The sequence below is a fragment of the Phacochoerus africanus genome, chromosome X, assembly GCF_016906955.1.
Source record: "Phacochoerus africanus isolate WHEZ1 chromosome X, ROS_Pafr_v1, whole genome shotgun sequence".
In the NCBI taxonomy this organism is placed as follows: Eukaryota; Metazoa; Chordata; class Mammalia; order Artiodactyla; family Suidae; genus Phacochoerus; species Phacochoerus africanus.
In genome coordinates this window covers 10,323,917-10,336,892 of record NC_062560.1, presented here as the reverse complement: position 1 = coordinate 10,336,892, position 12,976 = coordinate 10,323,917, and the positions used below count along the sequence as shown (strand labels likewise).

The 12,976-nt window shown below is 42.9% G+C and overlaps 1 protein-coding gene across 3 annotated transcripts in view; it reads left to right on the top strand.

Moving 5' to 3' along the window:
- ARHGAP6 (Rho GTPase activating protein 6) overlaps positions 1 to 12,976 on the top strand; it is a 536,775-nt gene that overhangs the window by 435,109 nt on the left and 88,690 nt on the right. For all 3 annotated transcript variants that reach the window (XM_047765256.1, XM_047765257.1, XM_047765258.1), the window contains exon 2: positions 7,970 to 8,129. In XM_047765256.1, coding sequence (XP_047621212.1) covers positions 7,970 to 8,129 — 160 coding nt within the window. The remainder of the gene's footprint in view (positions 1 to 7,969; positions 8,130 to 12,976) is intronic.

Sequence of the window (12,976 nt, the reverse complement as noted above, 5' to 3'; positions counted from 1 at the left end):
TCTCCCTCTCCCTCTCCCTTTCTCTCTCTCTCTCTCTCTCACACATCCCTCTGCTTCTTTTGTCACATCTCCTCCTGTAACTCTGCCACCTCTGCCTCCCTCTGGTAGGAACTCTCGTGATGAGGTTGGACTCATCTGGATGATCCAGCACAGCCTCCCTAGCTCAGGATCCCTTAGCCTAATCACATCTGCGAAGTTCTTTTTGCCAGGCAAGGTAACATATTCTTGGTTCCAGGGATGAGGGCGTAGCCATCCTTGGGGCAGGGGGTGTTAGTCTGCCTGCCACACCTATCCAGTACCTCCATGCTCTGCAGAGCAACGTGCAGGCTGAAGGGCATCTCTCAAGCTTTGTGTCCGGCAGCCGGGATACTGACATGGCTGAGAGGAGAGGCTCTAGACTCTGAGCATCAGGTCTAGGTCATTGGTTGTTACAGAGTGAATGAGTAGGGATTATGGCATCGCTAGGTTTGGTCAATAAAGGAAAGCAGGACATGCTTATTCCTGGGTGTCTTCAAGTCACATTTTGTTTCACAAAGTAGCATCTTCACTATTACAACTCTATCATAGGACTAGCCTGATTTCTCGTGGTGGATTTGCATCTTTCTTGGGTGGGGGAGAACTTGAGTGTTCAAGGAATGGGAGACTTACTGCAACCAACCTGAACGATGGGGTGCAAACTCAAACCTGAGTCTGATCAGTCCTTGAGTGCAGTGGCTGTCAATCCTGGCTGCGTGGGCCAGTCAATCAGGAAGCCAAAAAAAAAAAAAAAAAAGTGGTGCTCAACTGCACAGCAGACGCCTGCCTCAGAACCTCTGTAAGGTCATTAGTCTAATCTCTTCCTTAGCCTCTATTTGGCAGTTTTCATAATACAAAGGCAAATGTATTTATGCACGTAGATACTGTGACCCCTGGGAGCTCTAGAAAGAAGCAACTGAGGAGATGTAGAAACTTCATGGATTTGCTTGGTGACAACCCCCCACCGCCTCCCCACCCCCCACCCCGGCATCCCGCCACCCACCAACCCTGGTCTGTGTGGTTCCCATGGGTATCACATCTGGGGACTCCATCCTCAGCTATAGAAACCCAGAATGGAGTGGTGGGGAGGCAGGAAAGGAACTGGCTGATTTTAGATTTTAGACTTCTAGGTTCTCCATTGCCAACTCTCTTGAGTCGAACCTTGTGACAATTTGGATAAACTTTGGGTGAATATTTTAAGAAAGGGCTCTTTAAACAAATTAATTTTAAAAGATGACATGGATTGAAATTAGGAAGGTGGATGCATTCGATGTGAGCCAGCACTAAATTATCATGCCTTAAAGGCAATACAGCTATAGCTTTAACACATGTTTGCGGAATTTCCCAGCCATCGTGTGGTGACATTTCCTTGACTCTATGTGTGCTTGGCTCTGAAACTAGGCCTCTTGATTTTCCAAATGTCTGTATTGCATTAAAGATAAAAATAAAAATGGAGACCACTGCTCTGTGTCATTTATAGCAGTCACTGATACCTTCTGACTTTATCCCAATATACTAGGAATAAATACATCTTAGCCTGTGAGTTAACTGTGTTAATTATATAATTTCCCAATAGTGGACCTCACATATTTCCAACTTTAAAAACATATTAATCAATATTATCAAAATGACTATGCTACCCAAGGCAATCTACACATTCAATGCAATCCCTATCAAATTATCAAGGACATTTTTTTCACAGAACTAGAACAAACTATTTTAAAGTTTGTTTAAAAAAACATGTTTGGTGGAGTTCCCATTGTGGCTCAGTGGCTTAAGAACCCAACACAGGGTCCGTGAAGATGCGGGTTTGATCCCTGGCCTCACTCAGTAGGTTAAGGATCTGATGTTGCTGTGGCTGTGGTGTAGGCCTCAGCTGCAGCTCTGATCTGACCCCTGGCCCAGGAACTTCCATATTATGCTGGTGCAGCCATTAAAAAAAAAAGTGTTGACGTGCATGTACTTAATTTTTAAAAAATTATTAAAATTCACAGTGGTGGAAATACAGATTGGGAGTGATAAGGAAATTGGGACGTAGGGGAAGATGCAGATCATTTGATGTATTCATGACTGCTGATTGGCAGGTAGCCAGAGACAACCAGGTGGTGGAGGGTGGAGCGGGTGAGAGGATGGAGGGTGATGAACTGGAGTTGCCCATACAGACTTTTCCAGGTCAGTAGGAAGTCTTGAGGCTTCAGCTATTCCAGTTTGTGGTTTCAAATGGATTCCGAAACAACTTGATATATTACCCCAAATCAAAAATGTAATCAAATGATATGTTTAAAAGGCCACACCTTTGATAATAGGTAGGTTTGGAGGTACCTTTGAAGTCACTCTTCATTTATTATTTGCTAACCTTCTCCCCTAAGAAAGTAGTTTTTTTTGACCTGTGCTAAGGATGAGTTTCACGACCAGTTGGCTCTGGGGACAGTATTACCTACTTTGAAATGACTCTTCCAAGGCCTAACCAATGCACCTGCCCTGCTTTCGAGAAAGCGCCACACTCTTTACTATTTCTAGGGTTTGGCTGTAGCCTTCTCTTGAGCCATAAGCTACTCTAAGAACTAAAGTCTTAGGAGAGAAGCGTCTGTCAATTCAAATCTTTACGTACAAACCAAGCTTTTTATCTTTTGGGGCTAATTAATTCCCAGTTTACCAAAGAAGTTAAAAAATCTATAAAGCTAAGAGTCACAGGCTGTGATGTCTAATGGACCCAGGGAACTTGAAAGCATCACTCTTCACTTCTTATGTGAAGTGTAGTCATTTGCGTTGTGAACGGTTTCCAAAACCATGTGTTGCTTGATTGCATTGGGACTGTTTAGTTGGGAGAAGAAAACGAAGGCTTGAGAAAGATGCAAACTGGCCTGATTCTGTGTGGCCAGATTTGGGAAGGTGTTTTATTTATTCATTTTTCAGAGATAAAATAGCACTTTCGACATGTCAACTATGAACATCTTTCTTCTCCCTGCCACCAAACCTAATTCCCTTCTGCTCTTGCTCATCCTGGTGACAAGAGTCTACCATCCTCCCAGCTGCTCAAGCCAGAAACCTTGAAGCCATCCGAGATTACTCCTTCCATCCCCACTGCATCCAACTTGGCTGCAAGCATCTGGGAGGTTTTTAGCGTCTCCCTGTCTGTTCCCATTTGCCTCAGTGTCGTACCTAGCCCAGTGACTTCTCTGATCTCGGCATCTTGGACTTGTTCTCCCCCTAAATTCCTTTAGAAATGTGTTTGCAGTCATCTTTCCCATATGCAAATCTAATCCCCTTCCTCTCTTCCTCAAGGTTCCCGAATGGCTCGCCCTCACCTACGGAGGAGAATCCAATCTGTTTCGCAATGCCTGCGGAGAAAGCCCCTCCAGGATCTGGCCCTGATTTCTGCTTGGCTTCTCCCCTGCTATTTCCTCCCTTCTAGCCTCGTAATTTCCCCCCAGACAGCCTGTTCTCTCAACTTCATTTGCCTTGACACCCACGGCCTTTTCCAGTGTTGCATTTCTACCGAGCAAAGCCTTAACCCTCTTGTTCGGCTTTCTGGTCTCCGGTGAAACGCTGCCTTCTCTCTAAAGCCTCCCTTGATCCCCAGACAAATGTCAAAGCCTTTTCTCCTGGGCATCCCATTGCATCTGGTACTTACTGCTAGGACCATCATTTGTGTATGTTATGGATTCCAAGTGTTTTTCCTACCAAAGTTTAACTGCTTAAGGGCAAAGACTGTGTGGTCATTTTGATCGTTCCAAGCCTAGTCCTGTTCTTAGCATGTAATAGGTGCTCATGAAATTTTGTTGGAATGAATTATGTATCTTCTAGGGATGGGTTGATTTCATTTGTAAGCTGTTGTTCAGAAACTGGCAAACTACAGCCCACTGTTCAAATCCAGCCTTCCACCTGTTTATGTCAATGGCGTTTGATTGGCACACGGCCACACCCATTCATTTATGAATTGTCTATGGTTGTTTTCATACCACAAAGGCAGGTCTGAATAGTTTTGACAGAGACCACATGGCCCCCAAAGCCTGAAATATTTACTATCTGGCCTTTTACAGAAAAAAGACAGCCAACTGCTGCTACAGATAATAGAGTCCCCCCGGAGGGCATATTTTTAAACGCTTTTAAAGATAGATATAGGAGTTCCCCTTGTGGCACAGCGGAAACGAATCCGACCAGGAACCATGTGGTTGCGGGTTCGATTCCTGGCCTCGCTCAGTGGGTTAAGGATCTGGCCTTGCTGTGGCTGTGCTGTAGGCTGGCAGTAACAGCTCCGATTCAACCCCTCGCCTGGGAACCTCCATATGCCACAGGTTCGGCCCTAAAAAGACAAAAGACAAAAAGACAAAAAAAAAAAAAGAATAGGTGTGTAATTCCATTTTGACACTTCAAATAACAGTTGGCTCCCTCGGATACCTAAACTTCATATTTAAAAATCACCAACTCCTCTAAGACTTCTCCTGTGGGGTAGGAGGAAATGAATTCACTGATAATATGCCTTGTGGTGTCCTAAGCTTAGAGGGTGTGCTTGAGGGGTCCACCCAAGGCTTGAGTCCCCAACTCCCATCTAAACTTGTAACTAGTCCAGGGATACCAAAAAAAGAAAAAATCCAAAATACACTGGACCTCGAAGCATTTTCTTCTGTTCACCGAAGGTGCCTACAGCCTACCCACCTTGCCTAGATTTATTTCCTCGCTCCCCATTCCTGACCTGTTTCCACGTCCTGCTTCCTGAGCCCCTCCAGGGCCCCTGGCCGCCTTCATCATTGTCTGCGCGATGCACGTTCACACGTGTGAAGACAAGCAAACACAAATTCCTAACTTTCTTTAGCTCCTGTTCAAACATGGCCTTTCCTGGGAGGTCTTTCCCGATCTCTGTATCTACCGCTGTAAATCCCTGTCCTGTGCTCACACTGCCAGGCCCTTCCCCGCCCTTTTTTTTTTTTTTTTTTTAATGAGTTTTATTTTTTCCATCATAGCTGATTTACAGCGGTCTGTCCATTTTCTCCTGTACAGCAAGGGGACGCAGTCACACACACATATATACATTCTTTTGCGCACAGTATCCTGCTCCATCCTAAGTGACTAGATATAGTTCCCAGAGCTATACAGCAGGACCTCATCGCTTATCCATTCCACCCTGCGGCATATGGAAGTTCCCAGGCTAGGAGTCGAATCGGAGCTGTACCTACCAGCCTATGCTGCAGTCACAGCAGCTCGGAATCTGAGTCGTGTCTGTGACCTACACCACAGCTCATGGCAATGCCAGATCCTTAACCCGGTGAGTGAGGCCAGGGATCGAACCCATGTCCTTATGGATACTAGTTGAGTTTGTTAGCGCTGAGCCGCAATGGGAACCATGCAGTCACTTCCCTGCTTTTGTATTCCCTTCATAGCAATCATCATCATTTGACACATTCCTTTATTTACCCTTGTTTATTTTCCACCCCTACTAGACTATAAATATCTCCATGCGTTCAATGAATGAACACACAAATCAGTGAAATCCCAGATAAAGAGGATAAAATATCCAAGAATCTGAACATTCTAGGCAGGAATTTGCTACCAATAGGGACCAAAGGTGTCTCAATAGTCGGTAGGACCCGTCTTCCGGTCTCTCTTCTTTTTTTTTTTTTTGTCTTTTTGCCTTATCTAGGGCCACACCCGTGGCATGTGAAGCTTCCCAGGTTAGGGGTCGAATCGGAGCCTACGCCAGAGCCACAGCAATGTGGGATCCGAGCCACATCTGCGACCTACACCACAGCTCACGGCAGCGCTGGATCCATCACCCACTGAGCAAGGCCAGGGATCGAACCCTCAACCTCATGGTTCCTAGTGGGATTCGTTAACCACTGAGCCACAACGGGAACTCCTTTGTCTGTCTTCTTAAAGGGGAATGATGAGATTGGTGTTCCCCACGTCCAAACAAATCCCTGGCACTGTCTGTGGGACTCAGCACTTTTCATCGCCCCAGAACTTGTCTTGCCTGTTGAGGAAACTGTAGGTACCTCTTCAAAGCTGTTGTGCCTGGTGGTTATCTGTGATTTATAAGGATTCCTCCTAAGTCAGGGGACAGTGGGCTTCAGAAGATTGCCAAGTATTGCTTCTTAGGCCATCACGTTCTCACCGTCTGCCTCCAGCGTAGCGATACTCGCTCACAGTGGAATCAGAGCTGTGTATGCATGCACGCAGATGAACTCAGGATTGTGGGACTCTTTGCCTAGATTCTTTGATGTGGGATATTGTAGCAGCAAATGTCTCCATAAATATATACAGCTTTGTTGTTGTTGTTGCTATTTCTTGGGCCGCTCCCGCGGCATATGGAGGTTCCCAGGCTTGGGGTCGAATCGGAGCTGTAGCCACCGGCCTACGCCAGAGCCACAGCAACGCGGGATCCGAGCCACATCTGCAACCGCCGGATCGTGAACCCACTGAGCAAGGGCAGGGACCGAACCCGCAACCTCATGGTTCCTAGTCGGATTCGTTAACCACTGCGCCATGACGGGAACTACCCAATATATACAGCTTTTAATGATCACATCTCTGTACTCCTCGTGATCAAAATAGCTCGTTAGAGTGCTATAAATAGAAACTCAGTGGTTACAATTTAGCATAGAATTTTTAAAATTTTTGATTAGCGTATAGTCGATTTACAGAGTTGAGTCCATTTCTGCTGTACGGCATGGTGACCCAGTCATATATATCACATATTTATATATTCTTTTTCTCTTATTATCTTCCATCATGGTCTCTCCCAGGAGACTGGATATAGTTCCCTGTGCTGTGCAGTAGGACCTCGTACAGTTATGTGTAAAAGAATGAAATTAGAACATTCTCTACCACCATACACAAAATGGATTGAAGACCTAAATGTAATATGCCAGATACTGTAAAACTCCTAGAGAACTCATAGGTGGAATGCTCTTTGACATAAATCATAGCATAGAATTTTAAAGCCTGGTGTTTTTAGCTTGAGTCCTTGTTGGTTTCAAATCTTGTAAGTTTTATGATTTGGAGAAAAAATTTTTTTTTGTCTTTTTAGGGCCGCACCCATGGCATATGGAGGTTTCCAGGCTAGGGGTCTAAATGGAGCTGTTGCCGCTGGCCTAAGCCACAGCCACAGCAACGCCAGATCAAGCCGGCTCTGCAACCTACACCACAGCTCACGGCAACGCCAGATCCTTAACCCACTGAGCAAGGCCGAGGATCGAACCTGCAACCTCATGGTTCCTACTCGGATTCATTTCCGCTGCGCCACGACGGGAGCGCCCTATGATTTGGATAAAATTGCTTGACCTTCCAAGCCTCAATTTCATCTATATTATTTTGATATGCACTATATATTACTATCATATCAATATAATATATCATAAGTCTATATTGTAAGGATGTATCATAAGTGTATAGTGTATGTTAAAATAATGTCACATAAATATACTAGATGTATTATTATGCAAAGTTTTTATTATTAGATATTATTTTATAAGATAGGTAAAAACGGTAACTAACTCATAAAGCTGTTGCAGGAAGTAACTAAAAAGCCCTTGGCACAGTTGCTGGTACTTTATGGGCTATCAATGTACACTTATCCTCCTATGTCTAGTATGCACAATGGCAGTTAGCTGTAGTTTTTCCTGTTACTGAGAAACAACTGAAAAGTTCCCGTGTGCCTCCATAAAAGAGAGGAAGCAGGACCCTTGAAACATCTTTCCACAGTTTTCTTTGGCCTCTGTATGCCTCACTGCATGGGATCAGGTGACCTAGCAGATACTCAAGTGTTTGATATTTGCAACTGATGGGAAAAAATCCGCAGCTAACAAAGAGAGGATTTGATTTCAGGGACTGCGAGCCAATTTTTGAACCCCAAAATGAAGTTCCTTTGCCTTTATTATCAATCCAGAGAGGGGCTGAGCTTGGTAAGTCGTAGATCAACCGTATGACCCTGGATGTTTTTCCCTTTGGTCTGCAGGGTGATTTCACCTGGAACAGTATGTCCGGCCGCAGCGTGCGGCTGAGGTCAGTCCCCATCCAGAGCCTCTCAGAGCTGGAGCGAGCCCGACTACAGGAAGTGGCTTTTTATCAGCTGCAGCAGGACTGTGACCTGAGCTGTCAGATCACCATTCCCAAAGGTAAGGCCCCATCTGCCATTCCGTGGGGGATGCTGCAAGTCAAACATCTCTTCTGCCAGAGCCGCAAGCTGCAGACTCCTCCCAACCCCCGACATTAACAGCTTCTGGGCCGTTGGCTGGCACTGCTGTCCGTTTTGAAACACGTGTTCAAGTGGTTAATATGTTTATTTAAAGCGAAGATCACTTTGGGGCGCTAAAGGGGAAAGCCATGTGTATTTCAACAGTCTGCATGGCTTCAGCACAACCGATTCAAAAGGCGTTTTAGAAAGGTCAGTTTAAAGGGCTAGAAGAAAAACCAGGTCTCTCTCGATATGATTTCAAAATAACCAGTTGAAAGGAATATTTTAGCAATGGTTAAACTTATCAGTTGACCTTATGCAAACCAGAATCCGTGCTTATACCAAGGTTACCTCATTTTTATCCAGTCTTGCACCAGGCGTGTCTCTGTTGGGGTTCACCATGAGGGCACTGGAGCCCGTGCAGACCCAGTTGTCTGATGTTTTTGCAAACACAGATCTTGATTTTGGTAAATATGAGAAGCAAGTATCTGAAATCCTTTGATCTGTTTACTGTCTTCTATGCAGGCACTTTGTAGTAGTGTGCAGCAGAAAGGTAATTTGAAGTGGCGTGAAAAGACATGACCTTACCCAAACTGAGTACACCTGCCGTAAAAAGCAACCTTGGCTGACGTGTCTGAAACTTAAAGGAAAGCAGCGAAGCGATAGATAGCAAGCCTCTAAAAGCTAGAAGTATGCCTAGGAAGATTTCAGTAGCTACAGAACTTCTCCTTTGTTTTCTTTTATTAGGGGGTTGAGGGGATGCTTCATGAATATTTATTTATAAAATAATTCATGTCCAATATATACACAAACACATAGGTGATTCTCAACCCGGGATGGTTTTGCCCCCCTCCCCAGCTACGATATAGCAACATCTGGCTCCGCTTTCTGTTTTCACAGCTTGAGGGGAGGAGGTAGCTGGCATCTAGTGGGTAGAAGCCGGGGATGTTGTTCAGAATCCTATAACACAAAGGACCTTCCCCCACAACAAGCATCATCAGCCCCCAAGAGCCCAAGTGCCAAGGTTGAACAACCTTGATATATACATGAACACGTGCTCACATTCTAGCAACAGCAATGCGGGTGAGGACTGTTTTCCTGGCTCAGCTGTGGCCCGTGGACGGGACCCTGGCTTGGGAGTCTAAAGATCAGGATACGAGGATTTGTCTGGTCACCCCCCTCTCCACATGTGAACTTGGGACATGCATCTCTGTAGTAGGAGGCTTCGTTTTGTTGCCTAGAAAGAGGAGCACAAAAACATGGACCACACCGAGCTTTTCATTGGATGAAATGGATGGTTTGCATTTCATTCTTAGGGCCACTTTTATTCTTTTCTTTTCATTGAAGTATAGTTGGCTTACGGTATTATAGTAATGTCAGGTAAACCTAGTGATTGAATATTTTGACAGGTTATACTCCATTAAAAGTTATTATTACAAGTAATGAGTATAATTCCTGAGCTGTACCATATATCCCTATTGCTTATCTCTTTTACACATGCTACTCTGTATCTCTTAACCCCATACCCCTATATTGTCCCTCTTCCTACCCTCCCCCCCAGTGGTAACCACTAGTTTGTCTTCTATATTTATGAAACTCTTTCTGATTTGCTATATATATTCATTTGTTTTATTTTTTAGATTCTACGTATAAGTGATATCATACAGTATTTGTCATTCTCCATCTTATCTCACTCACTGTTAATAAGTCCATCCACCTTGCCACAGATGGCAGAATATCATTCTTTTTATGGCTGAGTAATGTTCCATTGTAAATATGTACCACATCTTCTTTATCCACTCACCTGTTGATAGACACTTGGATTGCTTCCATACCTTGGCTACTGTAAATAATGCTGCTATGAACATAGGGGTGTATGTATCTTCTCAAATGAGCATTTTCATTTTTTTTTCTGGATATATACCCAGGAGTGGAATTTCTAGATCATATGGTATTCTCTTTTTACGTTCTTGAGGAATAATCTTTACACTATTTTCCATACTGGCTACACCAATTTATATTCCCACCAATTGCATGCAAGGGTTCCCTTTTCTCCACATCTTCACCAATATTAGTTATTTGTAGACTTTTTGGGTTTTTTTGTTTGTTTTGTTTGTCTTTTTGCTATTTCTTTGGGCTGCTCCCACGGCATATGGAGGTTCCCAGGCTAGGGGTCGAATCGGAGCTGTAGCCGCTGGCCTACACCAGAGCCATTAGTAGACTTTTTAATAAGGGTCATTCTGACAAGTGTGAGGTGACATCTCATTGTGGTTTCAATTTGCATTTCTCTAATAATCAGTGATGCTGAACAACTTTTTATGTGCCTGTTAGACATCTTTATGTGTTCTTTGGAAAAATATCTATTCAGGCCTTCTTCCCATTTTTCAATTTATTTTTGGTGTTGAGTCGTATGAGCTGTTTATGTATTTTGGATAGTAATCCCTTTCAGTCTATCATTTGCAAATATTTTCTCCCATTCCATAGGTTGTCCTTTTGTTTTTTCAATGGTTTCCTTTACTGTGCAAAAGCTTTTAAGATTAGTTAGGCCCCATTTGTTTATTTTTACTTTTCTCTTTTGCTTTAGGAGACAGATGCAGAAAATATTGCTGTGATTTATGTCAAAGAGTGTTCTGCCTCTGTTCTCTTCCATGAGTTTTATGGTTTCAGGCCTTACATTCATATCTTTAAGCTATTTTGAGTTTGTTTATTTATCTATTTATCTTTTTGTCTTTTTAGGGCCATACCACAGCATAGGGAAGTTCCCAGGCTAGGGGTCTAAAGGGAGCTGTAGCCACCGGCCTTTGCCATAGCCACAGCAACGCCAGATCTGAGCCACGTCTGCAACCTACACCACTGCTTACGGCACACGGGATCCTTAACCCACTGAGCAATGCCGGGATCAAACCCGCAACTTCATGGTTCCTAGTCGGATTCATTTCCGCTGGGCCACAACAGGAACTCTTTTTCGAGATTGTATGTATCTGATGTGAGAAAATGTTTTAATTTCATTCTTTCACATGTAGCTGTCCAGTTTTCCCAGCACCACTTACTGAAGAGACTGTTTTTCTCCATTGTATATGCTTGCCTGTTTTGTCATAGATTCATTGACCAGGGGTACGTGAGTTTATTTCTGGGCTCTCTGTTCTGTTCCAATGATTTATATTTCTGTTTCTCTGTCACTGCCATGCTGTTTTGATCACTGTAGCTTTTTAGTATAACCTGAAGACTGGGAAGGTGATACTTCCAACTTTCTTTTTTCTTAAGATCGCTGTGGAAATTCTAGGTCTTTTGTAGTTCCATAAACATTTTAGGATTATTTGTTATAATTCTGTGAAAAATGTCATGGGTATTTTGATGGGGATTGCATTAAATCCATAGATTGCTTTGGGTAGTGTGGCCATTTTAACAATATTAATTCTTTCAATCTAAGAACATGGGCTATCTCTCCATTTCTTTGTATCATCTTTAATTTTCTTGATCAGTGTTTTATAGTTTTTACAGTATGTCTTTCACCTCCTTATTTAAACTTATTCCTAGGTATTTTATTCTTTTTGATGTGATTTTGTTTATTTTATTTTTTATTAAACTATAGTTGCTTTACAATGTTGTGCCAATTTCTGCTATGTACTATATATATATATACGTATATACATATATGTATATATATACACATATATATGTGTATATGTATATATGCCTTTTCTTTTTTTTTTGCAATTTACAGCTCTTTATATTTTTTTCCCTGTACGCTCTTGTTAATTTTTATTTATTTATTTTTTATTTTTATCTATTTTTTTATTTATTTTTTTATTACTCAAATGAATTTATCACATCTGTAGTTGTATAATGATCATAACAATCTGATTTCACAGGATTTCCATCCCTATATGCCTTTTCTTATGTTATCTTCCATCATAGTCTATCCTATTTAGGTGATTTTAAAGGAGGGTTTTTTTTTTTTTTGGTCTTTTTGGTGCATCTGCACCCATGCATATGGAGGTTCCCAGGCTAGGGGTCCAATCAGAGCTGTAGCTGCCGGCCTACACCAGCCACAGCAATGCCAGATCCAAGCCGCATCTGTGACCTACTCCACAATTCACAACAGTGCCGGATCCTTAACCCACTGAGCGAGGCCAGAGATGAAACCCATGTCCTCATGGATCCTAGTCGGATTTGTTTCCACTGACTGAGCCACAGCAGGAACTCCAAGATTTTTTTTTAACTTTCTCTTTCTGGTAGTTTGTTATTAGTGTATCAAGTAATAACAGATTTCTGCATATTAGTCTTGTATCCTGCAGCTTTACTGAGTTCATTGATTAATTCTTATAGTGTTTTGGTGTTGACTGAAGGGTTTTCTATATAAAGTATCATGTCATCTGCAAATAGTGACAGTTTCAATTCTTTCCTTCCAGTTGGGATGTCTGTTTCTTTTTCTGGTCTGATTGCTGTGACTAGGACTTCTAATACTAGGTTAAATAGAAGTGATGAGAGGAGCCACTTTTAATCTTTAAGCTGGTATCTGGGGCTCTCTTGGAGGTCATGAAAGAGTTCAGGAGAAGGGAGAAATAGATTAGGTCAGGGGACGGAAGGGACAGGCACATTTCACTGACTGATGTTTGTCTCCTTTGGCTTCCTCATCACACTCTACTTGACATCAAAACCACAGCCAGTCCCTCCCGGGAGGAAATACCTATCCCTGTTTTTTTCTTTTCATGCTAATGTAATGCAGAGACCCTCAGCTCAAGTGAGAGGAAAAGCCCTTTGGCAATTGGTGAAAAATGAGTACTA